Source organism: Sus scrofa, chromosome 9 (assembly GCF_054392235.1).
Source record: "Sus scrofa isolate SSC_HxYL_T2T_F1_AM1 chromosome 9, Sscrofa_HxYL_maternal_Yorkshire_Landrace_v2.0, whole genome shotgun sequence".
Taxonomy (NCBI): domain Eukaryota; kingdom Metazoa; phylum Chordata; class Mammalia; order Artiodactyla; family Suidae; genus Sus; species Sus scrofa.
In genome coordinates this window covers 129411200-129439044 of record NC_139391.1, presented here as the reverse complement: position 1 = coordinate 129439044, position 27845 = coordinate 129411200, and the positions used below count along the sequence as shown (strand labels likewise).

The window sequence follows — 27845 nt, the reverse complement described above, 5'->3', positions numbered from 1 at the left end:
CTTAACCCACTGAGCAGAGCCAGGGATTGAACCCGCATCCTCATGGATACTTGTTGGGTTCGTTACTACTGAGTCACAACAGGAACGCCAATGGGAATTTAATTTTATTTCTTCTCGGTAGCATTTAGTGAGTGTCCACTTTGAGAAAAAGAGTTTCTTTTTAGATGCTGTGGGAGATGAAAGGATGAATGAGTCAAGGCATGGTCAGAGTTAGGTTGTGCTGGCATGAGGCAGGTGCTTAATACATCATGGTCAAATGATTGGTTAAGTAAAGGGCAGTGTCAGACATAGTTGCTATTTTGTTTATTTATTTGTTTTGGTAGGTAGTGGTGAAGGATTTGGAATAAGAAGGTGGTATAATTGTATTATGATGAGAGTCCCTGCCCGTGGCCCAAGGTTGGCCACGGGCAGGGACCTGAATTAGGAAACCTGGGTGATTGCCCTGCATGACTTCCCCGCCCCCAGCTCTGGAAGGCCTGAGACTCGGCCTCTGTAAAAAGCTAGGCTGGAACGCTTCCCTCTTTTGAAACGTTTGTGGGTGAATGAATGTCAACACTCAGGTTAAAAGCAGGGTGTGTTTAAACACACACTGAGAACATCAACCCCCACCCTGCTCCTAAGGAGAGGAGTAAGGTCTCCTGACTGCATTTGTGTCAAGGTTAGCCTGGCTCCCAGGAAGGATCTGGGAAGGTGAAGCCAGGTGTGACCATCAGCACTGAAGAGTGGCCAAGGAAGCTTCTTAAAGTCCCGGGCTTAAGATTCCTGCCCTTGCTTCCTAGAGGGAAGATGAAAAGCCATCCCATGTTCCTCTCTTAGCACTCCGTGTCTACTCCATAGTGACATCAATAAACAATAAAATCACAGGCTCCAGATTAAGTAAATCCATTTTCCTTGCGTGTGGTATAACACAGTTTGAAAATAAAAAACAAATCAAATGCTCTGAAAGCAAAATACATGCAAATTAAGGTTTGAAGAAATCTGTCAGCATCTGAGCATTTTATTTTGCTTTCTTCTCACCTTTAAATTAAACTAGCACCGTTTTCTGAAGCTTAGATGTGAATCACAGCCCCTTCTGGAATGAATGATGGTGGCTTGTGGCCTGACCTAAGTAGATGACCCCACACAAGCAGGAGGAGAGGCTCTCCTCCAATGAGGTAGGGGCTGCTGAGGACACAGCCTCTTGAGAGCAGACTGCCAGATGTTGAAGTGCCCAGGTGAGGATGCCAGGAGCCAAGGAAATGAGAACAGACACCTGCAGAGTCTATTTTTCCTTTTGATGAGCCCATCATTGTATTTTTTTTTTTTTTTTTGTCTTTTTGCCATTTCTTGGGCCGCTCCCACGGCATATGGAGGTTCCCAGGCTAGGGGTCGAATCGGAGCTGTAGCTGCCAGCCTACGCCAGAGCCACAGCAACGCGGGATCCGAGCCGCGTCTGCAACCTACACCACAGCTCACGGCAATGCCGGATCGTTAACCCACTGAGCAAGGGCAGGGACCGAACCCGCAACCTCATGGTTCCTAGTCAGATTCGTTAACCACTGCGCCACAACGGGAACTCCCCATCATTGTATTTTTTAAGTTGTGTTATTGTTCTGTATTAAAATTCTTAAATGGGGAGTTCCCATCGTGGCGCAGTGGTTAACGAATCCAACCATGAGGTTGCAGGATCGATCCCTGGCCTTGCTCAGTAGGTTAAGGATCCAGTGCTGCTGTGAGCTGTGGTGTAGGTTGCAGACGCAGCTCGGATCTCGCGTTGCTGTGGCTCTGGTGTAGGCTGGCAGCTACAGCTCTGATTAGATCCCTAGCCTAGGAACCTCCATATGCCACAGGAGTGGCCCATGAAATGTCAAAAAAGACCAAAAAAAAAAAAAAATCTTAAATGGTACTATAGTGTATAATTAAGAGTGTGGGCTTAGGACTAGAGGGTGCTGGTTGAGACCCTTGTCCCTAGAAGTTTGACCTTGGGAAAAGTTACTTAAATCCTCTGAACTACAGTTTCCTTTCTTATCATTTGGGGACAGTAACACCCAACACTTGGGGGTTTGCATCAGGTCATATGAAATAATATATGAAATGGATTTAGCAAAGTGGCACATGGTAAGCTTATTATTAATGAAAAGTCGTCCAATTATCTCAAAGGAGAAGTCAGAGGCCTTAGAATAAGCACAGACCCTTGTGGTGGACACTCGTTCTTTCCTTGTGACTCTGGAATTTCATGGATGTTTGTTCGGAAGCTTTTCCCCCAGCAGTTGCAGAAGAGGCTAAGAGAGCCTGGCCAGACCTGGGGCTGCCCCATGATGGTCAGACCCTGTTGTATCTGTGCTCATTCTCTGTCTCCTGGCTTCCTGGAGGGAGGAGAGGGGAGAAGAATCTGGTGGTGTACTAAGCCCACATAAGGGAGTCATTTGTAGTCAGGCCCCACAGATGGGACCAGACATACCCACCTCACATAGAGAGTATTCATTTTTGAGAGAGTTGGACATTTCACTTGGCAATGCCCAAACTTTGGCTGTCAAGGATTACTGGAAGTGACCCTTTGAAGAACATAGTGAAGTAAGCAGAAAAGCTACTCTCAGCTAGAGCGAATGGCCCAGGGCCCCCGATTCAACCTAGGGGTGAAGGCTTTAGTAGGCATCTCAGGCCCTCTGGCCCCATAGCTCTGTTTAAAGTCTGTCAGCTCCAGGGCTGGAACATCTGGGCCTGGACTCTATGGCTCCCTGGGCTTCCTCCTGGAACCCACAGGGTGAAACACATTTGCACCCTCTGCTTTACAAGGAGAATCCAGGGAGGGTCTCTCCCACCTCCAGGACCTGGGGGATTAAATTTTGTTACTCATTCCTGGCCCATTTCCCAGGCTGAGTATCACTTTTCCGATGGCATCAGGGCCAAATTCTTTTTGCTGCCATAAAGTATATCCTTAGAGCCTTCTAGCAACATCCCTTTAAACCCAGCTGTTCAGCTTGGTTATTTTCCATGATCACACTTTGAGATTTTTATTTCCAAAATCTCCTTGGAAATTATCTAGCTGTTAAATTAAGAGGGGGGGGCATTTTTTTGCTGTTTTGTTTGCAGAAGTAAACAATTGAAGAGGAGGACAAGGAACCAAGCAATTTTGCAGAAAGTTCTGAATTTTAGTCTAACTAAAAAGTCTCCTTTATTTTGAGGAACAGGAAGGACCTGTCCTTCCATCTGCTGCTCTGCACAGGTGCCCCCACGCAGAGGATGCTGGGTTTTCTGTAGGTGAAGGTGGAGCCTGTTCTCTGTCTCCTCTCCCAACTGTGTCTTGGAGGTTTGCTTTCATTCTCTCGCTCAGTCTCCACCCCCTGGCTTTGCTGTTCTCTTCTTGACTTTCCTCGGTGGCTTTCTGTAGTCTGCAGGTTATTTCTCTAACATCACTGTTTCTGCTTCTCCCTTCTTTCTTTTTTTTTTTTTTTTTTTTTTGTTGTTGTTGTTATTGTTGCTATTTCTTGGGCCGCTCCCGCGGCATATGGAGGTTCCCAGGCTAGGGGTGGAATCGGAGCTGTAGCCACCGGCCTACGCCAGAGCCACAGCAACACGGGATCCGAGCCGCGTCTGCAACCTACACCACAGCTCAGGGCAATGCTGGATCGTTAACCCACTGAGCAAGGGCAGGGATGGAACCCGAAACCTCATGGTTCCTAGTCGGATTCGTTAACCACTGCGCCACGACGGGAACTCCTCCCTTCTTTCTTTTGTGTCTCTATTTTTCTGGTTTGCTATCTCTACTGTTTGTTTATTTTTGTTTTTGTTTTTTCACTAGCCAATGCCCAGAAAACCAGTTCCTTGAGAAGCATGTTGTTCTGAACCCCTTCCCCATTTCAGATCTTCTCCTGAAGCCGCCCTTGTTTCTCCAGAGAAACAGGCATAAGCATTCACAGCTCACTTTTTGTTTAATACTGTAGCTTCTTTCCAAAGAAAGAAGACATTTGGGAAGCATGGCAGCTCCCCTTTTCCTTGTCTTCCAGCTGCCAGCAATCTCAGCAGAACTCAGAACACCCCAGGGTTTCAGGTCTCTTAAACTCCTTAGATCTGCAGTTTCAGGAAGTTTGCCCCAGGTGGTTGAAAACATCAACCAAATCCTTTCCCCTCCAACTTCATATTTTTTTTTTTCTTGGCAGGAGGGATGGGGGAATCCACCCTGAAATATTTATCTAGGCAGTTTGTTCTTCCTAAGTAAAAGCACACTCTAGGCACTGTGGTCAAGTGACCTGTACTCGCTCACTCACTCACTGATTTGGTGAGTATTTGCTGCACACCCCCTGCATGTCCGGCATGCTGTGAGGCTCTGGGGAGCCAGTGGAGAATATACTGGGCTCTGCAGGAACTGTCCCGTCTGCCTGTCGACCTGGGGGTGGAAGTTCAGGCAGGGATTTGGCCTTTTACAGCATCAGTATTCTTGCGGGCCCATTAGTGTCCCATTGTTCTCATTTTCCTGCCAATACTTGAGATGCAAGAGGCAGCGCATGTTTTTCTGAGGATTTTATTTCATCTGCCCAGGATGAACAAGTCCCAGCCAATCCTTCCCTCCACCCTGCCTCTTGGTCTTCCTCATTCTTCTCTCCCCAGCACCCTTGGTAGCTCCAATAGCCAAAGACTGGCTGGACTCTAGTGCATTCATGGAGAGTTTTTTTTCAAGGTTGGGTGAAGTGGAGAAGGAAGGGGGATGGAGACCACAATGGCTGAGTTGCTGTGTCAGGCGCTGTGCCCTATGGTTTTACAAATTAGTGTCATTTAACCCTGTTCTCAGCCTACCTGTAAGATAGATAATATCATTCTCACGGTGATGAAGAAGAAATGGACGTTCAGAAAAGGTCAGACAGGTTGTCCAAGAGTAGACATTTAGTATATCATGGAACTGTGCCTAGATCCCAGGACCATCTGAATCCAAAAGTTAGGTTCTTTCCTCTACAGCCTCGTGTGTGTGTGTGTGTGTGTGTGTGTGTGTGTGTGTGTGTGTGTGTGAGTGTGTGAGTGTGTGTGTGTGTGTGTGTGAACGCTTGTGCATGTGCACGTGTGTGTTCAGGGAGAGGATGAACTGAGCAGAATGAATCATCCTGGTTTCTTTTTTTCCCACCTTGCATCTTGGACCTGAAAAATGCCTTTCCATCCTGCTGCTGATCAGGATGCAGCCACGTGTCAGGGACAGATGAGGCATTAAGAAACGAGGTCTCTGGCTGCCTCCCCAGAAGGACTTCTATTCGCTTTCACATGGCTTCACAGGCTCCAGAGCCAGACTCTTTCATTTGCTAGCTGTTACCTTGGGCAAGTTTCTTAAACTGTGTGTACTTCAGTTTCCTCTTCTGTAAAGGGGATGATAATAAAAATATTGTCCTCATTCCTGGAGTAGTCACATTCGTAGAGACAGAAGGCAGAATGGTGTTTGCCAGGGACTGGAGAGGGATGGAAAGTTGTCGAATGAATACAGGGTTTCAGTGGGGAGGATGAAAACATCGGAGGTAGATGGTGGTGGGGATGGTTGCACAACAGTATGAATGTATTAAATGCACTGAATTGAAAACAGTCAAGACGGTAAGTTTTATGTTACATGTATTTTACCGCACAAAAAAAGGGTACTTTCCTTAAAGGATGTGGGGGAAGCTTGAGTGAGCTGGTGTATGTTAAACCCTTAGAATAGAGCCCATAGTAAATGCTTCGTTAAAAGGAGCTCTTATCCGCTCCAGCCCTTGGCTTTCCCAGAGGGGTCCGCAGAGCCAAGGACAGAGCCTTGCAGGGCACTTCTGTCACCTGGCTTGGGGTTGCCATGAGAAGGGGGTCTCACAGCCAGTGTCTGGAGCAGTTTGTGGTTGGGCAGCAGTCAGGACAGGGGCTGGTGACTGTGCATTTGAATGGAAGAGCCCCTGCTGCCCGTCAGAAGCATTAAGTTCTAATTGGAACACTGCTTGCTAAATTGCCCCATTTTGCACAGACTCACACTATGAGGTGCAGGAGGGTCTGAGGCCAGGCTGAATTTGGTGGTTAGGCCAAAACAAACCCAGGGACGAAAGCATCCAAATAAGTGGCATCGACATGGTATAGCTGATGAGATAATAGTGTTTTAATGTTTTCACTGGCCTTGCCCACAGATATTTACGGCGTGTCTCTGGGAAAGGGAGAATGCAGAATGCCTAGAGCTCGGCTCAGAGAACAGCAAGGTGGCACGGAACGGAACGGAGAAGGGAGAGCAGACACCCCCTGCCCCCACCCCCGTGTCATGCTGGATCTGGGGACAGGAGTGCCCTCAGACTCCCTGGCTGGAATTGTCCCCAAACAGCCCTGTTCACTTCAGAACAGTAATGGTTATTGTGTGATGCACAGAGGCCTCTGAGAGCTCAGGAGGAAGCAGACAACCCAGCCCAGGGCAGGGAGCAGTCGGGGAAAAGAACTTCCCCGTCCCTTTTCCAGCCTCCAGGGACCCTTCCTAGTCTACTGCGGCCTCCACACTCCCCCGGTTCTGAACCCTGAGGACCCTTCCCCTGCGCAGACAGCTCTCCCAGGCCCTTCTAGCTCGGGGCCCTAAGACTTAAGGTCTCTTCTAGTGCTTCCCAACCTCTCTGTGGTGGTGAAAGACCAGGTTTCTGTTCTATTTTGGTTTTAATTTCCAATCCATTGTGAACAAATACTTTTATAAAATGCAGTGAGATTAATCACTGAACTCATTTAACAAATAAAGAAGCAACAAATACAAAATACAAGGCCACTTTTACATTTATGATGTCTGGCAAACATGAATTTCCCTCGTCAAATTGCTGTAAGATTTCTAGATGCTTACTCTCCATTTCCGTGCCTCTCGCAGCACAGACTGGCCACAGAATGGCTGTGTGCGCGCCGACTCCCTGGGGCCCACTTTGCATTCCTTCCACTCACTGCCTTAGGTTGCTGGTCCCCAGGATGGGGTGCCGCTGGGGTACAGGATGAAAATACTGGCACCTCTGTTTATATTTCTATTGTATCCTCTTTTTTTGGTATTTGAATTTCTTGTTTTTTAAATTGAGATATAATTATTATACAACACTATGTTAGTTCCAGGTATACACATAGTGGTTAGATATTTTTACGTATTACAAAGTGATCACCGCTATAAGTCTAGTTACCATCTGTCACCATACAGTTATTCTAATATTATTGACTATGTTCCAATGCTGAACATTTTATCCCCCCGACTTATTTTATAACTGGGGGATTTTGTACCTCTTAATCCCATTCACCTCTTTCACTCATGCCCTCCACCTGCAACTCGGGCAACCACCTGTTTGTTTTATTTATCTGTAAGTCTGTATCTGTTTTGTTATGTTTGTTCATTTTTTTTTGTTCTTTTAGATTCCAAATATAAGTGAATTCATATGGTATTTGTCTTTCTCTATCTGACTTATTTCACTTAGCATAATGCTCTTGAGGTCCGCTCTTGTTACAAGTGACAAGATCCCATCCCTTTTTATGGCTAAGTAATATTCCAGTGTGTGTGTGTGTGTGTGTGTGTGTGTGTGTGTGTGATCTTCTTTATCCATTCATCTACGGATGACACTTCAGTTGCTTCCATATCTTGCCGCTTGTAAATGATACTGCAGTGACCATAGTACATATATCTTTTCAAATTAGTGCTTTCATTTTCTTCAGATAAATACCCAGGATTTGAATTGCTGGATCATGTGGTAGTTCTGTTTTTAATTTTTTGAGGAATTTCCATACTGTTTTTCATAATGGCTGTACCAATTTGCATTCCCACTAAAAGCGCACAAGGGCTTCCTTTTTTTCTACATTTTTGCCAATGCTTGTTATTTGTTGTCTTTTCTAGAACTGACATTCCAACAGGTATGCAGTGATAACTCATTGTGGCTTTTATCTGTATTTCCCTGGGGATTAGTGATGTTGAGCATCACTTCATGTGTCTGTTGACCACTTGTATATCCTCTTTCAAAAAATGTCTGCTTAGGCCCTCTGCCCAGTTTTTAATCAGGTGGGTTTTTTTTTAAATTTTGAATTGTATTAGTTCTTTGTATATTTTGGATATTAACCCATTGTCAGATATATTATTTGCAAATATCTTCTCCCATTCAGTAGGCAGCTTTTTCTATCACATCCTCTTTCAATTTTTATTTTTGTGTATATTTGAAGGCGCAATAGTAAAATAAGACATATATAATTTATTTACTTATAGCATGTTCTATATTATATAAATTATATACAGTGAGTTGTGCATGGAATCTTTTTACTGAGGGAATTATGTGATAAAAAATATTTGAAGTCTACAGCCCTCAACTCCCCGTGTGAAAGTTATTATTGTTATCTCTCTTTGAGGCATCTTTTGTCTTGTATTGACCTCCTGTTATTTAAGATTTCATGTATTTGTGCCTGTCCTAAAATTATAATAAAACTATAAATTTTTTGAGAGGAGGAGCTACACCTTATTTAGGCTTACTTATTGAGCTGAGAAAAGCATGAATGCAATGCCAATCAATGTGCTAGGATATGGGAATACCAAGATGCCTAGGAATTAATCTCCATCCTCTAAAGTGAGCCTGTCTAAGCTGAGGACAGCCGATTTACAAACTAATAATTTCACTTAGTGTAACATGGGCAATCCAGTAAGCATGTGTAGGTAACCCACTTGAGGCATAAAGAGTGGTTAATTCTCTTGGAGGTGATTCTCAGAATCCACCCAGAGGAACTGAGAAGATATTGAGGGATAACCAGGGTCTGCGTGGATGACAGAGGAGGCAGGATATTTTGGCTAATATTAGTACACGAAAAGGCATACCCTAAATGCCCATCAACAGATGAATGTATTAAGATGTGGTATATATACACAATGGAGTACTACTCAGCTGTAAAAAAGAACAAAATAATGCCATTTGCAGCAACATGGATGGAACTAGAGACTCTCATACAAAGTGAAGTAAGTCAGAAAGAGAAAGAGAAATACCATATGATATCACTTATATCTGGAATCTAATATACAGCACAAATGAACCTTTCCACAGTAAAGAAATGCATGGACTTGGAGAACAGACTTGTGGTTGCCAGGGGGAATGGGGAGGGAGTGGGATGGTCTGGGAGCTTGGGGTTAAAAGATGCACACTATTGTATTTGGAGTGGACCAGCAATGAGATCCTGCTGTATAGCACAGGGAACTATATCTAGTCACTTATGATAGAACATGATGGAGGATAAACAGAAAAAGCGTGTGTGTGTGTGTGTGTGTGTGTGTGTGTGTGTGTGTGTGACTGGGTCACTTTGCTGTACAGTAGAAAATTGACAGAACACTGTAAACCAACCGTAATGGAAAAAATAAAAATCATTTTAAAAAAGGCACAGGGGAGTTCCTATCATGGCTCAATGGTTAACAAACCCGACTAGCATCCATGAGGACACAGGTTCGATCCCTGGCCTTGCTCGGTGGGTTAAGGATCCGGCATTGCCGTGAGCTGTGGTGTAGGTCACAGACGTGGCTTGGATTCCGTGTTGCTGTGGCCCGGGTGTAGGCCAGCAGCTACAGCTCCTATTGGACCCCTAGCTTGGGAACCTCCATATGCCACAGGTGCAGCTCCCCAAAAAAAGACAAAGACAAAAAAATAAAAAAAAAAAAAAAAAGAAAAGGCATAAAGGTCCTCACACTCATTACTATGGGTATTATTTTTTAAAAAAAGAGAGAGAAAATAACAAGTATTAGTGAGAACGTAGAGAAATTGGAACCCCTGTGCACTGTCAGTGGGAATGTAAAATGGTATAGCTGCTGTGGAAAACAGTATGGTCATTCCTCGAAAATTAAATGTAAAATTACATATGATCCAGCAGTTCTACTCCTGGGTATATCCCCAAAGGAATTAAAATCAGGAAATCCAACAGATTGCTACACGCATGTTTATAGAAGCTTTATTCACATTAACCAAAAAGTGGAATCAACAAACATATTCAGTGATGAATAGGTAAAGAAAATGTGGTATATACATACAGATGGTGGGATTTTTTTTTTTCTTTTTTATTAGGGCCACACCTGTGGCATATGGAAGTTACCAGGCTAGGAGTCCAACTGGAGCTGCAGCTGCTGGCCTACACCACAGCTCATGGCAATGCTGGATCCTTTAACCCACTGAATGAGGCGGGGAATCAAACCCTCCTCCCCATGGATAAACAGTGGAATATTATATAGCCTTGAAAAAGGACATTCCCTTTTTTTGGCCTCACCTACATCATGGGCCAGGGATCAAACTCATGCCACAGCAGTGACCCAGGCTGCTGTAGTAACAATGCTGAATCCTTTACCACTGCACCACAAAGATACTCACTCTTAAAAAGGAAATTCTGACATGAGCTACAACACGGATGAACATTGAAGACATGCTGAGTGAAATAAGCTAGTCACAAAGGACATATATGTTGTATGATTCTACTTTTAGGCAGTACTTAGAGTAATCAAAACTACTGGCAGAAAGTCGACTGGTGGTTACCAGGGGCTGAGGGTAGAAGGGAGTAGAGAGTGATTGTTTAATGGACATGGTGTTTCAGTTGGGAAAGATGAGAAAGTTCTGGAGATGGATAATGTTTGATGGTTGCACAACGATGCGAATGTACTTAATGCCACTGAATTGTACACTCTTACAAATGGCTAGATTGAGAGATAACATGTTATATGATTTTTTAAAAAGGCATAAAGTTACAAATGGCAGTGTGTTCAGAGCATGGCATTTTCTGCACTTCACTATGGCTGGACCCTGATTTGTAACGAAGAGGAGAGGCAGGAGGTACGACTTCTCTATCCTCCCTTCCTCTCTTGCTGTTCACTCCTTTTCCTCCCTACCTGGACTGCCGTGTTTTATGACAGTCATACCACTTTGTAGCCACTTCACTTCCACCCATATCTGGACTCACTTAGGACTGGACGTGGCCCCTGCACTGTCTTGAATGGTGAGTTATTACATGCTCAGTGCTTAGCCCAATGCCTGGCACATACCAAGTAGCCTCCTTGGTGCTAAAGCCCATCGACTCTTCAGCCTTCTTTTTGTTTTTTGTTTGGCTACTCTCCTAGCATGAGGAAGTTCCTGGGCCAGGGATTGAACCCACACCACAGCAGCAACAACACCTGATCCTTTAACTGCTAGGCCACCAGGGAACTCCTCTTTAGCCTTCTTGACACTTCTCATTGAAACTCCCCTCTCCTGAGATCTCCTTGGTGTCACTCTTCTGGTTGTCCTCCTACTTTCTCCTGGGTCCATCTCAGTTTCCTCTGCGGGCTTCTCTTTCTCTGCTTGTCTGTTCATGAGCATGTCCCCAGGGATCCATCTTGGGTTCTCTTCTCATGTCTTGGAGCCACCTTGTCCTGGCTCTCATTCCCTCCTGCTCTTGTTTACATTTCAGTGGCTTCCAAGTGAATATCTCTACTCCAGCTCTCTCATCTTGGCGTAAGATCTGTACATCCATCTGCCTCGAATGCCTCGCCATCCGCTCACACTCAGTGTATCAGTGGTACCACCACTTAGTCCTGTGCCCTCAACAGACCCCCCTCTCTCACCTCTAACATTTCCTCTGATACCGTCTGCTTAATTCTATCTCCTGGTCGTGTTTTAGGTGCATTTCCTTTCAATATTAATACTGATAATACTTTTTACAAGGCTACTATGTTGGGCTACTGTGTGCTCTTTGAAGGAGGGGATTGCATCACCTCTGAATCTCCAAGCTAGCAGAGTGCTTAGCCTGCTAAACAGTACCAAGATTAATGAGTAATGATAATCCATATTGCTTATGTGGTGCTTAGTATGTGCCACGCACTGTTTTAAGCATATAATAACTCACTTAATTCTAACAATAACTGATAAGATAGATACTATTCCATTTGCAGAGGAAAACTACTGAGACACAGAGAAGTTAAGTGACTTGCTTAAGGTCTATAACTTATAGTAGCTCAATGTTGAATAAATAAACAAATGAGGAGTTCCCGTCGTGGCGCAGTGGTTAACGAATCCGACTAGGAACCATGAGGTTGCGGGTTCGGTCCCTGCCCTTGCTCAGTGGGTTAATGATCCGGTGTTGCCGTGAGCTGTGGTGTAGGTTGCAGACGTGGCTCGGATCCCGCGTTGCTGTGGCTCTGGCGTAGGCCAGTGGCTCCAGCTCTGATTCGACCCCTAGCCTGGGAACCTCCATATGCCGCGGGAGCGGCCCAAGAAAGAGCAACAACAACAACAACAACAACAAAAAGACAAAAGACAAAATAAAATAAAATAAAATAAATAAACAAATGAAAACATACATGGGAGAGTAAATTAACGAGGCCAGCAGGATGGGTTAGGGCATTTACTGATAATTTGTGTTATTTGTGTATTAATAGATTGGAAGGTAGTCCTTGGGGGTATCTTTCTGAGGAGACACTAATTGTTTTGGCAGTTATTAAGTTTGACCCAGGGTGTAGTGATTCATCAGAGAGAATAGGAATCTGATATATGTGATCGAAAGAAATGAGCATAAAACAGTCTTGATGGAGAGGGAGAGGAAGTTGGCTGGCCCAAGGTGTTATTTCAGTTGGAGATATGAGTCGGGACGGTTTTTCTGCAATCTGTGCCTGCAAAGTGATATTGGCATCCTGCCTTATCCAGTCCTTGTGACACAAACATCGTGACCAGTGTCCCCCAGGGAGCTGCATTCCTGGCGTTTATATAGCACAATGTCCTGGACATCTGTTGGGGGCTGCTAGCCATCTGCCTTTGTCCCTTGTTTTAAAAACCCATTCTTAATCTGCACACCTTCACTATCACGTTAGAGTCTGGTTACAGCAAACTATTGGTTGCACGTATCCTAATCTAGAAGCATGATGCCGCCTGGACCCATTGCCTCTCTTCCTCAGTTCTTAACCTTCCCGAGCTTCCTCTCTGTTTCCTAGGGCTCTGGGCTACAGTTCTGTGGTTCTGCCCCACCACCAGGAAGAAAAGCAGTGAACAGCGTCCTCCTCATTCATTCCTTGCCCCCTACAACCAAATAAACATGAAGACACCTCCATCTTTCCTGCTATTCATATTTTCTCCCTTTCTCCCAGCTAAAAATAAACCTGTGAATAGACTGCCCACTCCGATTCACAGGCTCTCAGAACTGTAAGGATCTTCCAGACCCGCTGGTTCAACCACTTCATTTTAAATATGAGCAAATGGAAATCTAGAGAAGGCTGAGGATCCTGTTTGAGAGGTTGGATGACTCCTGTCAGGTTCTGAAATAGAAATCACTTGCCCCTCGCCGAAATTTCTCCCCACGCTTCTGCTTATATATAACAAGACTACACTACAATTGATAATAATACTTTCCTGTGATTTCTCCTTTTGTTTTTCTGCTCAGAGAAATATTTTAAAAAATCCGTTCTGTTTCATTTCTCCTCTGCTGGTTTCCTTCTCCAAAGTGTGCTTGGACCCAGAAAAATGGAGGAAATGTGTGTGTTTTTCTCGCTTCCCTTCCCATGGTTGTGTGTAAAATAGAGAGGTTGCCCAAAGGATACCTGGGGAAAGATGAAACTTCAGTGTCTGCTGTTCTGCCTACTCTGCCCCATGTACTCCAGTGATGAAAATCACTTTGGGGCAGTCATTAAAACATGATGTTATTTGTAAATATCCATTTACACATTCACCTTACCCAACACATCATGAGCCTTTGAAGGCATAGACTATGTCATGTTCCTTCTCGTGTTCCCATCACACAGCACAATGCCTTACACATAATATGTGCTCAATGAATGACTACCGGATTGATAATAATGCAGTTATCGGCTTGGCCACTCATTCAGGGCTTATACGCCTCTAATGGAGAAGAGTGTGTAGAAGAATTGGCCTTTGTGCTGAGCTTTAATGGGAAGAAAAACAACACATGATAGCAAGAGGAAGAAGGTTGTTTTTATGCACATGGAACAAGGGAGACAAAGGCTTGGAGCGCAAGACCAAAATTAGTAGGTTGCCCATCAGGAAATTAAACAGCCTATCCATTCATTAGAGAAAGAACAAATGACAGGCCTTGTGCATTACCAGACTGTTAATAAGCGAGAGCCAGACTTGCTTTTATGAAAAGCCAGACTCTGAATGTCATGTTACCCAAGCCTCTCAAGCCACCCATTCTTCAAGTCTTACTCTTGAAAATCACGAAGGTTATACAGTATTGGTGATGGCATAAGGGGCTGCAGTCCCTCTTTTATAACTGTCCCTGTCCTATTTTTCAGGCTGGTTTTGCTCAGATGATCTCATGCAGAGATCAACAAGGCCATGTCGCCCTTTATCCCAAAGTGGGAGCATTGTTATGTGTGTTGAGGGGACATCATAGTAAACACTGATCTTTTCCAGCTGGAGGCCCTACTTTTTAGACCTCAGTCTACTCCGCTGGCTGTGTTGAAATTGGTCAGCCAGGGTAAAATACGTCTTCCTAAGGGAAAACATATCTACGATATGGGTAGAGTGATAAAAGTGTCTAACAAACTTTGGGATGTCTGTTGGGTACCTGAATCTGCGCTCTATCCTTTTACGTCTCATTTGCTCCTCATAATAGTCCTAGGAGAGAGGTGTGACCCCCTTTTATGGGTAGTAAAGCTTAGGTTCAGAGAAATGAGATAATCTTGCTTGAGGTCATGTAGCTAAGCAACAGAGCCCAAATCAAACAAAGGTCAAACATAAGTAAGCCTGTGATCCTTCCAACACACCACACATGCAACAGCTGCGACAAAAACATCTGAAACCAGCAAATAACCCAACTTTTTAACATGGGCAAAGCGTTTAAATAGACATTTCTCCACAGAAGGTATGAACTGGACAACTAGCTCATGAAATGTGCTCCACATTATGAGTTATTAGGAAAATGCAAGTGCAAACCACACTGAAATGGCATTTCATACTCACTGGGGTGGTTGCAAGAAAACACACAGACAGTAGCAAGTGTTGGTGAGCATGTGGAGAAATTAAAACCCTTGTACATTGTTGGTGGGAAAGTAAAATGGTGTAGCTGCTTTGGAAAACCATCTGTTTGTTCTTTAGAAAATTAAACATTGAGTTACCATATGACCCAACCGTGCCACTCCCAAGAGAATTGGAAGTGTGTATTTACACAAAACTTGTGCATGCATATTTCTAGCAGAATTATCCATATTAGACAAAAGTGGGAATAACTCCAAATATCCATCAACTGATAAATGCAGTTTATCTATATAGTGGAATATTATTTAGCTGTAAAAGAAAGGAAGTACTGATACATGCTACATGGTGAAGGAACCTTGAAAACATTTGCCAAGTGAAGCCAGTCGCAAAAGACAACATATCGTATGATTCCATTTATATGAAATGCCTAGAATGGGCCCATCGGCAGAGGTGGATAGTAGCTGAGTGGTTGTCAGGGGCTGGGGGTGGAAGGAATGATGAGAGACTGGTAAAGAGCATGGCTTCTTTTTTGGTAGAGAAAGTGTTCTAGAACTAGATACTGGTGATGGATGCACAACCCTGCGAAAACCAGTGAATTGTACACTTTAAAATTAAGGGTGAGTTTCATGCTAAGTCAATTATATCTCAGTAAAACTGTTATAAAATATATATATCTGAGGCCAGGTTGACTTAAGCAAGTTTCAGGTACCATACTTTAAAAAATCCTAGTCTATTGGGCACATGCTACCAAGATGTAGGATTTTACAATAGAATGACCAACAGAATACTTGCTTGGAATGTCTGTATATGATAGGCTTGGAAATGAGGTTCAATATAAATAGGCAAATAAGAAAGAATGTCCCTTAGGATCTGATGTGAGATAACATCACTCAATATAAATAATATATGTCACAGAAATTAAGGTGCTAAGAGTATACAGCACCTTATAGAGGAGACAACAGCCTATTATTTATTAAACGATAGTGTAATAAAGGTACACTTAGTGCCGGATCCACTATTGTCTCTTTCATTTGTTCATTCATTAAGAAGTATTTATCGAACACCTAGAGTGTACCAGGTATTTTGCTCATGGTGTTAGCATTGATTACATTTATTTCCTTATAGACCAGTTTCTCTGTTTTACAGATGAGAAAACCGAGGCTCATAGAGGCTAAGAAAACTGCCCGAAGTCACCTAGCTAGTGACTAGTAGAGACAGAGTTTGTGCCAAGATTTGTTTGACTCCAAAGCTAAGGATTGGCTTGGAGAGTCAAGAGCAAGCACTGGCTGGTCAAGTGCAGGCCGAATGAGGATGGAGTGTAAGCACACGGGTGGAGTCAGTCCTGTCCCGCCCAGATCCTGGCGTCAAATGCCTGGGCTTGAATCTTGCCTCTGCCATCGCCGGGGGTCTTGTGCAGGCTGAGTTCTGCTATGCGAAAATGCTCATGACGGTGCTCAGCCCGTAGTGAACGCTCAGTGTGCGGAGCATTTATTGCTCTTGTCTCTTCTGCACACATGTAGGTGGTCATGGCTCTGAGGTTAGGCACTATCACCAAAAGGCTAGAAAAGCCGCCCCAGGAGTTCCCCGGTGGCCTAGCGGCTAAAGATTTGTGGTTGTCACGGCTGTGGTGCTGTGGCGCGGGTTCAATCCGTGACCCAGGAAAAAAGAAAGGTGTAGCCCCCAAAAAAAGAAAGAAAGAGAGAGAGAGAGAGAAAGCAAAAGAAAAAAGAAAAGCCTCTCCCAAATTTTCAGTTGAAACAGTGATTCTCTCTGGGGAGCGGGTTGGGAGAGGCGGAGGGTGAAGAAAGAGAGAGGATGTTTTCATTCTCCCTTATTTTTATGTTTGAATTTTTCACAATCATGCATTACTTTTAAAAATAAAACACAGCTGATAAAAATGCCTCCACCAAGAAAAGAGCGCTTGTACTTGGGGAAAAACCAAATTAAAACCTGGGGCATCTGTGTTTATTTTAATTCTCGGGAAACCCAAAGTCAGTCCTCTCTACGCAACCCCCAGACTGGAGCCTTTGCAGTGAGGGGCAGACACAGTATCAGTTTCACAGGCTGACTTACCTTGTTCCTTCAGCCTCTTTTCCATCATGGGCAACTTGCTATAATTTGATCTTGAGAGATGACCTGGCAGGCGTTTTCAGACCTCAGCTCTGCCGAGGGCACCTCTCAGATTTCTCCCTGCTGGGTACTCCCGCGATGGGTGATATTTACAGAAGTCTACAAGCAGGACCTCCCTTTAGAAGACTGGAGGGTGTCTGAGAATTTCAATCACAGATGGAACCTCTGGCTGAGGAGAGAAAGGCAGAGGAAGAGGTGAGCAGCCCGCATCCTTCCAGATGGGAAAGGACAAGCTGTCTTCACCATCTCACCCTGGGGTGGCTGTGCATCTTCCATCTTATCCCCGAATGTTCTATGTCAGCCTTGCAAGGCTCTTTTGCCTTAGCTGAGATTTAGCTTTCTCATCTCTGAAGTGGGCTTCATATTTCCTCTGTTCCATTAGCTTTCATCTGAAATGTATCGCATAGGCTTCCAGGAGCAAGATGTGAAATGATTGAGAAATAAGAACAGGGAACAGTGAGGCGACCCATCACTGAGTTAAGAGGAACCCCAAGAGTGTGTGGAGGTACTTAATTCACATTTAAACCTAACAGCCCATCAGAAAAGCGTCCAAAGCCTGCAAAACGTCAGTGTTTTACACTTACCTTTATATAAGGACAAGCATATGCTTGGGCAGACAACAAGGACCAAGAAGAAAGCTGCTAGAATGTTGTGAGCAAAAGCACTATCTTTATTTTGCAGGAAGAATAACTCATAGATTTTTATGTCTAGGGTAAAGTTCCAAGTACAAATGCCTTCCAGTGCTTCCTGCCTTTAAGCTACACCCGCATCCCACCTCACTGGCCACTCATCTTCCCTCTCCCACTGCGGAGCCAGATTTTGGCAAAGGGCCAAAAGGAGGCAGCTCTGAGGGACCCGTTCCCACCAGCCTTGAGCCGCTCCATCTCACGTATCCTTTACAAATGGCACAGATGCCTTCTGTCTGTCCCCCTTGTGCTTGAGAAAGCTTCACCCAAGGCCAGCACAGCTTTTCACAGAGGAAGGGCAGAGTCCAGAGCTCACGTGGTTCGAGAGCCAAGAAATTAAGAAACAAAGACAACGGGCATATGCTTTTCAGGGCTTTCTTCTGTTCTCATCTCACAACAACCAGCCATGCAAGATGGGCTGAGGGGTCCTTCCAGCTGACAAACAGTTCAGATACCACTGTGTTTTCTTCTCTTTCCTAACTGTTGGGTGGGCGATGGGGAAGAGAGGGGAATTCCATCTCCTGAGTTCTTCATCTCCTTACAGAAAGGTCTCCTTAATGGCTGCACTGTCTGTGTGTCACCAAGACGTTCTTATCATTCCTAATGTAACCCATTGGTAAGTGTGGCGCTGGAGAGGGCTGAAGAGGCCCAGGATATACCCTACCTCCAAATGAAAAGGACATTTGGGGAGATGTGATAGAATTATTAACATTATAAAATCAACTATGTGATAAATTCAGGCTGCATATGTTCTGTAATTGGTATGAACCGTTATCCCTTTTTAAAGGAAAAAAATCAAGATAGAAAATCCTGTATTTGAACAACTCAGCAAACACTGACACTTTAGTCATGCCATCTTTGTCCAGCTGTTTTCCGCCGGCCCGCTTGCAGGAATTTGTTCGTATTGGCCCTTGCATAGTTCTGTACTATGAGGCACACACGTTTTTTCAATCACGGATTGATCTTAATTCAAGTCTTTGGAGCTCCTCCCCCTACTCCTAACGCTTAAGCATTGTGTTTATGCTTCACCATTAAATCTTATTTTGATTCTGCAATGCTTCCCATCAGGAAGAAGGGATTGGTCCCCTCTGCACTTGGCCTGAGCCTTCCCTCTCTCCTTCAAAGCCCGACTCAGAAAATCGTGTTCTTCCTGAGGGGCTCCCCTGCAATAGTCTGCTGCATTTGATGTCTCTCTTCCCTGAGCCGCCCAGGCACTTGGCCGGGGCACCCAGGTTCTGCCAGACATCATTTCATTGCACTTTTTCTATCATCAGCAACATCCTCCACTCTGCTCTGGTCACTGCTGTCCCCCTCCACCCCCGTCCCATGGCATCCATCATAAACTGTTTGAGGGCTGGTGTGTGTCTTACTCATTTTTATATTATCAATAGCACATGGCACAGACCCAGACCACAGTGGGCACTAAAATTGAAGAGAACATTGGCAATGAATTCTAACAGCAGACCTGAGTTCGTTAGTGAAAAGTTGCTTGGGCTTTAGAGGCATATCCAGACATATCCAGTTTAATCTAGAAAACTCCATCTTGCACTGCCATAAATAGCCCCTGGCAGCTTGAAGGAATTTTAGCACCCCCCCAAAGGTGAACGTTTCTCACCTCCTTGCTAGTCCACTCTGCTTGTTTATATACCGTGAACACAAGATAGTCTTAACCAGTTGGCTAAGGCCCATGGTTTATGCAGCCAGTCTTGTCTCTGGCATGGGGTTGGTAAGGTCTGTGGCCTGATTGGAATCTGGTCTGGCACCTGTTTAAACAAAAGAATTGAAATCCAGGACAAACGCCCATCATAATGATGCTACATTTTCGTACTCTGTAATTTAGCAGGTACGTGCCAAACCAGACACCTAGCTGGATGGTTCCCTGGCACCCTGAGACACTCCCCAGTATTACTGATTGGAAATCCTTTGGAGACAGTGAGATGCTTAGATGCACCCAACATGCTGCCTGTTCACCGGAAGTGGCTCTAAGAGTCTGTGGCTGCCTGTGACTTATGGGGAACATTGTAGCTTAATGGGTTAAAAATGATGTGTGTTTGGACAGAACTAGGTTAAAGTCCCGGCTCCACCCCTACTAAAGGAGTGATGTCAAACAAGATATTTGATCTCGTTAAGGCTCATTTAAAGATCTGTAAAATGGAGTAATAGCCCACTTCTTGGCATTGTTTTGAGGACTGCGTAGCACTGTGCATCTCTCGATGAGTGTCAGACACACGGTGAGCACTCAGTACACGCCATCTAGTGAGCTAACTATACCCATGTGCTTAGTGAGTGATACCCAGCCTCTCTGGAGGCAGTTTTCCATTGGTTCTGGCTTTTAAGCAAGATGTACTGCTCTCAGAAGACCAAGCTGATCCCACTCTGCCCTCAGTGGAGCACTAAGATTTCCATAAGAAGCATTTAAAAGGTAGAGAGAAAAATGGTACAACTGTGCTTGTCAAAAACCTTTCCTCAAGTGTCTGAGGCTGGGAAAAGGGCAGCAGATATGTTGTCTCTATGGCATGGGCTCCATAGGTTAGAACAATATCATAACTTCTATGGGCCGAGAAACACACTGTGAGCAGGATCCGGGCTGGGACCTGGCTGGTGAGGTAGCCATTAAAGTCTGGGAACAGAGCAAGCTATTGGAGCCCAGGCCAGGCCTGCATTTCTGATCTTGGCCTCACTGACGTCCCTCCCAACCAATCCATGTCATGCACATTCAGCAAAATTGTCTTAACTGCCTGCTCTGGGTTAGGCACTGAGCTCATGGCGTTTTCGTTCAAGTAGGACAAACAGATGTGTGTCAATCAATTTGCCACAGGAGTAACAACAGCGTTTTGGTCCTCGAACCTTCGTGTGCCTCAGAATCCCCCAGAGGGTTTGGTAAAACACAGATGCAAGCCCTGTCCCCCCTGCCCCGACCTCGGTTTCTGGTCCAGTAGGTCTGGAGTGGGGCCCAATCTTTGCACTTCCTGATGAGTTTCCAGGTGATGCTTATGCTGCTGGTCCAGAAACTACACTCGGAGAACTTCTAGTATATAACGACAAACTGTGAAAAGGTCCCTTGGGGGGAAATATTGGAGTTCTGGGAGAGTATATGAGAAGGTCCTAACTCAAACTGGAAGGCTCTCCGATGTCCTCCCTGAGCAAATGGCGTTTAAACTGAAATCTGAAGGTGCGTATGCGGAAGAGAATGAGGGAAAAACGGGGAGGAAGAAGAGAGCATGGTGAGCGGGGACGAGGAGGCCAGTGTGGCGGGCCATGCTGGCTGGTGGGAGAGCACGGGGCCAAGTCAAAGGGCAAGGGTCAGATAAGTCATCGAGGCCTGGTGGACGAGCAGAAGGGTAGAGAGTTATATGCTAAGTACAGTAGGCAGCCTTTGTTGAACAGAAGAAATGGCACGTTCTGACTGAGAGTTCTAAGACTGAGCTCATTGCCGCTGTGTACAGCATGGATTGGAGAGAGGCAGAAATGGTGGTGGGAGAGTGTACGAAGCTTTTACAGAAGTCTAGGCAAAAACAACAACAACAACAACAAAAAACGGTGGTTTGGATGTGAGGGGTGCTTGGATGTGGGGGGTGCCTGTGCCGATGGAGAGGAGTAGGTAAAACTGGGATTGTGTTTGGAGGAAAACTGATAGAATTTGGTGATGGATTGGACATGGGAGAGGGAGAAAAGCCAAGGAAAGCCATTAAGGACGGTTATGGGTTGAGCGAGGTAGAATAACAGTAAGGCAGCGCTGATGAGCCTGAGGAAGTGATGATAATTGTGTGTCCACCTGCAGAGAGGTCTTGATTTGACCTTACCCCTCATCCTTCCTTCCCCCTTCTCCTGCCACACCTTTGTCCTCAAGCCGGTCTCTACCCATCCGTCACCTCTTTAGGCCAGTTCAGGAATTTGCTGTAGCTGTGAGCTCTCTGAGGATGAGGGCAAGGCTCTTGCAAGTTTGACCAAGAGGTTGTGGGCCTTGGGTTCCCAGTTTGACAGACATGGTGGGAAGAAAAGATTGTCCACGTATCCAGATGCTCTATCCTTTCAAGCTTTATCTATTAAACTCTTAAAGCACTCGTCAGAGAGAGCTTAATACAGTCATTCTTCTTTCACTGTGGCAGCCCTGAACCATGGAGTAATGTGGCTTGCTCTCTGTCAGAGAATGAAGCCAATTCGAGAGTCAGGGGCTGGGCCTTCCTGGCTCCCAGGTATCTCACCAGGGCCTCTCGATCAAGCAAGTAGAAGTAGGTCATGAGCTGCAATTAGGGACCGGAACAGGATGTTCCCAGCTGGAGGTCTGAATACCAATGAGTGAAAGTGGAGGTTCCCATGGCAATGGTAATGCCACCTCCTTTTTGAGACCAGCAACCCAGCAATATGGGGGTGAGTCAACTGCTGTTTTGAAAACCTGTTGTAGTTCTTCATTTTCATGTCTCAGATTTGAAATGTCTGTGACAACATGGTTCCTGGGCATTTGATAGAGTTTCAGATGATTTTCCACATGGCGATGTGGTCTTAGGATTGAAGCCCTAGAAGCACTGTCTTGTCTCATAAAGTGGTTTTTCCCGTTGTCCACTGCACTATACACAGAGAATGATGGACTTTAAGGCACCAGTGGAGTGAGATGTTCTGCTAGCTTAAAACTCTTTTGTCGGGGCATTCCAAAATCTTCCAACTTTTCTGATTTTGAAAAATACCAAGAAGAGAAGGATGAATGGAAAAGATCCAGCTGACTGTTTCCAGAAGAAGGTCTCTGAGGACGTCTCCTGTCTCTTTAGGAGGATGTATTTAGAAAAAGATGGTCAGGGCCTCTTCCCGAAGCCTCTTCTTCATGTCCCCTTGCTCATCTGTTCAGATCGCATGGCCAGGCCACGCAGGCAGCCTCGTGCTCCATCTCAGGATGAGTCAGAGAATTCTTGAATTACAGGCTATTAGAGCTGGAAAATGCTTCAGTCAGAAAGGGATGAGCAGGGAGCTATCTGAGACTTTAAGACTTAATTCGGGTAAAGCCCTCCTATAACACAGGACCTTGGTATGGTCACTGTGGTCCTGAGACCAGCCATTAACTTATAGGTCCAGGTCTCATAGATTGACTCTCAATAGCCAAATATGAAATAAAGTGAAATATGAACTCAAATGTTCATATAAGCATTTTATGATGGGGGATATTCTATTTCAGTGACCAGAATTTTCACATCTTATATCCAATATCAGGATATTTAGAAGACAGAATATTCATCAGAAGCTTGCTTAGCTAAGATCAGAGCTTCAGGGCAAAGGAAAGGGGATGACCTTGAGGATGTTTTATCTGGGACAGAAGCCCCTGATGAACTATCTCTGCCCAACAACAGACACTTCTGGGGTTGCAGCAGTGCTTACTTGCCCTTGAGCTAGCCGTTCTCTTCCCAGCACAGCCCTGTACTGATGAGGTCTGCTCCTTTGGGCTTGTGAGAGGTCCACGCAGACCATATCCCTATAGGTAAGGCATTGCATTAGATGGGTTTCCAATGTCTTGATCCTATTATCAGTAGCAGTTATGTTCACTAAGATCATATCCTGGCCACCTTGTCTCCTGATTTATTGATGTTCCCTTAGGATGGGTTGATTGTTAATAGTGTCCATTTGCAAGGGACCTAACTTCTACTTTTTTTTTTTTTTTTTTTTTTACGGGGAGCCCACTAGAGGCTCCTCTAGAACTGTAGAATGACCAGCAGCTCTTCCAGTCCAACACTTTAGAACACAAGTTCCCAATGCTATATTCCCAGCCTGTCTTGGCTTGAATGCTGCCAATAATGGGGAGCTCATCACCTTTTGGGGGCTCAGTCCTTTCAGTCAAGAGCCTAGACTGCAAGGGGGTAAGGGAGTCTGAAAGTATTAGCAGTGCACTTGTGTGTCGAGCACCTGCCCTGTGGCTGAGTTTTTTTCCTAGTTGTTGCAGGGGATATAAGAGAAGAAGTGAGATCAGGCATGGGTAGCTGGCCATTTCCAAAGGTGTGCAGGGGAAGAGGGTTCAGACTTTCACAGACTTGGCAGTTTGAATCCTCAGCATCCCTGGAGCTTGTTCAATCACCTAGAACTACTTCTGTCTGTCCAGGGTTCTGAGTGTTGGCTGTGTTGATGAAGAGCTAAACTCCGTGCGCCATAGGAAGAGTTGTAAGAGCAAGGTCGGGTCTATCACAGAAGGAATAGCCTGCTACCAGGGCCGCATGAGGCTGTTAAAGTGTCTGAAAATCCCTCCATGTTTTGGTTTTAGCATTATCTCCAAAAGATTCTATTATAATGCAAGTCATTTTAAATAAAATCAGTGATAGATGATTGCTGAGCAAAGAGCAAGACCCTAAGAAAACAGGGCCCAGGTGCTGGAGCACGGGAGTATGAGGCAAGTACTAAAGGGAAGAATGGAAATTTTGAGTGATGATAGGTTGGCTGATAATGGAGATGGGACATGGCTCCCCAGGCCATCCCCCTCCCCAGCTCTCAACCAAAGACTCCGGAGCAAGATTTCATTTCCATTTTTGCCAACACAATTCTGGAAGAGGGGAGTTTTCCCTCCAGATTTATTTTGAGTGAGCTAACTTAGAGTTCAAATCCCAGCTGTACCACTTAATAGCTTTGTGATCTTAAGTAAGGTACTTAATTTCTCAGAGCCTTAGTTCACTCTGCTGTAAGAAAGAGAAAATGATACATACTATTTGTGAAGATAAATGAACTGACATGTACGGCGTGGCATGTGGTAGATGTGCTATCAATGGAAATTATCATTTCTCCTTTTATGTCTTATAGCAGCAGTTCCCTCTAATGGGTCCATCAAGATTTCCTTCTACTACACTCCCCAGGGCCTTATCTAAAGTTAAAATCGTTCACTCAAGTATTCCGGGAGCTGAATTTTGACAAGTTGGCATTGGGCTTTGAAAGTCAGGCATGCATATTTCTTACTAAAGATAACTTACTTTGAATTATAAAACTGGTAATAAAAAGAGGGTCCCATTCTTTCCTTCTGTCTTTCTTCCCTCTTTTCCTTCTTCCCTCCCCCCTTTTTTTGTCTTTTTAGGGCCACACCTGCAGCATATGGAAGTTCCCAGGCTAGGTGTTGAATCGGAGCTGTAGCCGCTGGCCTAGCCACAGCCACAGCAATGCCAGATCCCAGCTGCATCTTCGACCTACACCACAGCTCACAGCAATGCCAGATCCTTAACCGACTGAGCGAGGCCTGGGATTGAACCTATGTCCTCATGGATACTAGTCAGATTCATTTCCTCTGAGCCGCAATGGAAACTCCCCTTCTTCCCTTTCACATCAGGACCTCCAACCTGCAGGATATTTTTGAATGGATTTATCTCAGTTTTTCCTCCCCAGTTGACCAAGGCTGACCAGGATAGTTCCCTGATCTCAGCTGGTAGGTGAGAACCAGGATGCCCTTATCCTCCTGGACACCCTAGAGTCATAGGCTCTTGTTTGGAGTGGATGGAAGGGAAAGAAGGAGAACCCCGACTCCCTTGTTCTTTAATGTATTTATTTGTAGCACTTATCATCCTTTTTAGTCGACTTCCCCAAAAAGTAATCTCTGTGCTGGACTTGTATGATTCTCATATACCTGTATGAGCTCGGTCTTTGCACGATGCCTGGTGCACAGTAAGAATTCAATTAATGGGAGTTCCCGTTGTGGCACAGAGGAAATGAATCTGATGAAGAACCATGAGGTTGAGGGTTCAATCCCTGACCACTTTGCTCCATAGTGTAGGTCACAGACGTGGCTCAGATCTGGCATTGCTGTGGCTCTAGGTCAGCAGCTACAGCTCCAATTCAACCCCTAGTCTGGGAACCTCCATATGCTGCAAGTGTGGCCCTAAAAAAGCAAAAAAAAAAAAAAGCAAAAAACAAAAAAATCAATTGATAAAGGGCAATGAAGGCCTGAATGTGTGATTGAGGCCTGGTGGGGCAGGGTCACAAGGCAAGTCTGAAAAAAGAGCTGCTATTCAGGAGCCTCCAACCACGCTCTGCCGGTCCCAGCAGGGAGCCTCCTATTTTTGCCTGGACCGCGGCCTCTTCAGCAAGGTCAGCATTGAGACGGTTTCTGTGCCTTCCCCCTAGAGGGGCCAGCCTCCCGTTCTCCCCGCCAGGCTCCAGGCCGGCAAGGCCAAGATACACTGGCCCTAGGAAATCAGTGCATATTTGATGTTCCCATCCTTCCCCGGCATTTACATTTGCAGCTTTGGAAACCTCATGCCCTCTGCACACCATCCAGATAGGAAATTTCTCCTTTGACTTTTCTGTTCTGGGCCCAGGCCACCTGCTGTTGCAGTGGATTTTAGCCATATCATTATTTTCTGCTGCTCTTAGGGTCAACAGCACCCTCAGCACTAGACGCAAACATACAACCACACAGCTCTCGCCTGCCCCGGAAGATTGCTGGGTAAGTTAAACAGACGATAAAATGCAGACTTCAAATATGTCAGGGTGGAAGCATTTATAATTCTCAGCAGGGGCTGGAAAGAGAATGCTTTTAGTCTTTCCATTTCTTCCTCTGCCCTTGCCTTTGGCATTGGAGCTGCCCTAGAGTTGTCCTGCTGCTTCTTGGTCTATATGACCATTTGAGGATGACTGGTCCTTTTGTGAGCAGGCAAAGAGCTTGAGATGTTGGCCGTGACTGTGGACGTCCCTCCCGGGCTCCTCCCAGGCTGTCTGAAGGAGCAGAGGCACCTAAACTTGGCAGCAAACGTTTCCAAGCCTGCTCTCAATTCTGCCCTGCTTAATGTGTTATTAAGCTGATGATTCAGGATTGCAAACCGGCAGAGCTCTGTCCTTTGGGAGAAATATAAGCCATATGACCAGTTTCATGGGCTATTTCTGAACACCAGAAACCCATGCCCAGGACAGTGTAGGTCAGGAGGCAGGTGAGCCAGGCCCCTTGCGTCAGGAGCCCTTTGGCAGGGGGTTCACAAGTGATGCTCTTACTTCCTGCCTCCGTCTTTGCAACGGATGTACCCAGGGCAGCACTGTCCTCACTGTGTCCACATCAGTGTGCCTTTCTCCTGGCAAGGACCTGTCCCATGTCAGAGGCTCTCCTAAGCATGACATGAAGAGAAATGCCAGTGACTTCCAAGGAGTCACTTCCTAATCCTTTGCTGAGGCTGTCATCTCAAGGAGCAGCCATGCTCATTCGCTGATGAAACAATCAGGACTCAGTGAATTCAGTAAGTCAAGCATCAGGGTCTGACCAAAACCCAAGACCTCAAAAAGCGTAAGATCTGCTTTGTGTCTGAAATGTGTAGCGGGAGCAAGTGAAGGAGAGGGTTTTGGTTTTTGTTTCGTTAAACGAAAGAACCCTGCTGCAGTGCCCCCTTATCCTGCATGTGCCGTGAAAGACCCTCTGTTCCAGAGAATCTCCAGACTGTCTGGGCTGTAAGTCTGGTCTGGTGCAGAAACATTTACAGTTTTTCTTTTCTTTTTTTCCCATTATGTTCGTAGAGGTACAAAGGTCTTAGGGACAAAAGCACGTAAATATCTTTGTGACTCTAATCTTTTCTGTGCTGGGTGCAGCTCCTTGTACACAGGGGAGCACAATGGATGAACATTGATGGTGAGGAAAGACAGAAACTGTTTACCAGTAATTCAGCATCACCAGAATAAATGATTTCCACTCCCACGGCTGCCTGTGCACACACTTGCAGACTCGTGCATGTGTGCACACCTTCACACATGCAGGTGAGGGCCAGAGAAGCTGTGTTGCTTATTATTTCAAAGGACTGAAAAACCTCAGAAAGATGTCTTTGCTGGGTTGCCACTGTTTTGATGAAACCTCAGTCTGAATTGAAAAGGAGATTGCCATGTTGGGAAAATGAACAAACAGGGCATTTTATGTTCAAGTCTTGTCTTTTGAAGAAAGGCGAGTGAGAACAGACTTTGCAAGACGGGAGGTGGAAGGAGCATATCAGGAAGTCTCTCGGGGACAATTTTCAACGTACGTGTCCTTATACCCCTCCCAGCCTGAGCTGCTGGCAACGTGAGCTACACTTCTGAGGAGTGTGTGCTATTTCTCAGAGCACTGGCATGCCAAAAAAAGGTTCAAGACAACTGGTCTGAAAGGATGGTTTGGGGTCCCTCTACCACAAGGAGAATGGCAGCACTCAAGGAAAAATCATTTCCATTCAAA

At 45.3% G+C, this 27845-nt stretch overlaps 1 protein-coding gene across 9 annotated transcripts in view; it reads left to right on the top strand.

The window, feature by feature from the left end:
* Positions 1 to 27845, top strand: part of NMNAT2 (nicotinamide nucleotide adenylyltransferase 2) — a 200319-nt gene that overhangs the window by 83898 nt on the left and 88576 nt on the right. Inside the window, exon 1 of one of the 9 annotated variants that reach the window (XM_084977958.1) lies at positions 26844 to 26886. The exons of the other annotated variants lie outside the window; for them this stretch is intronic. Within the exon in view, the coding sequence (XP_084834084.1) occupies positions 26859 to 26886 (28 nt within the window). The 5' untranslated portion in view covers positions 26844 to 26858. Of the gene's footprint in view, positions 1 to 26843; positions 26887 to 27845 lie in introns of those variants that run through there. 9 annotated transcript variants of the gene reach the window in all.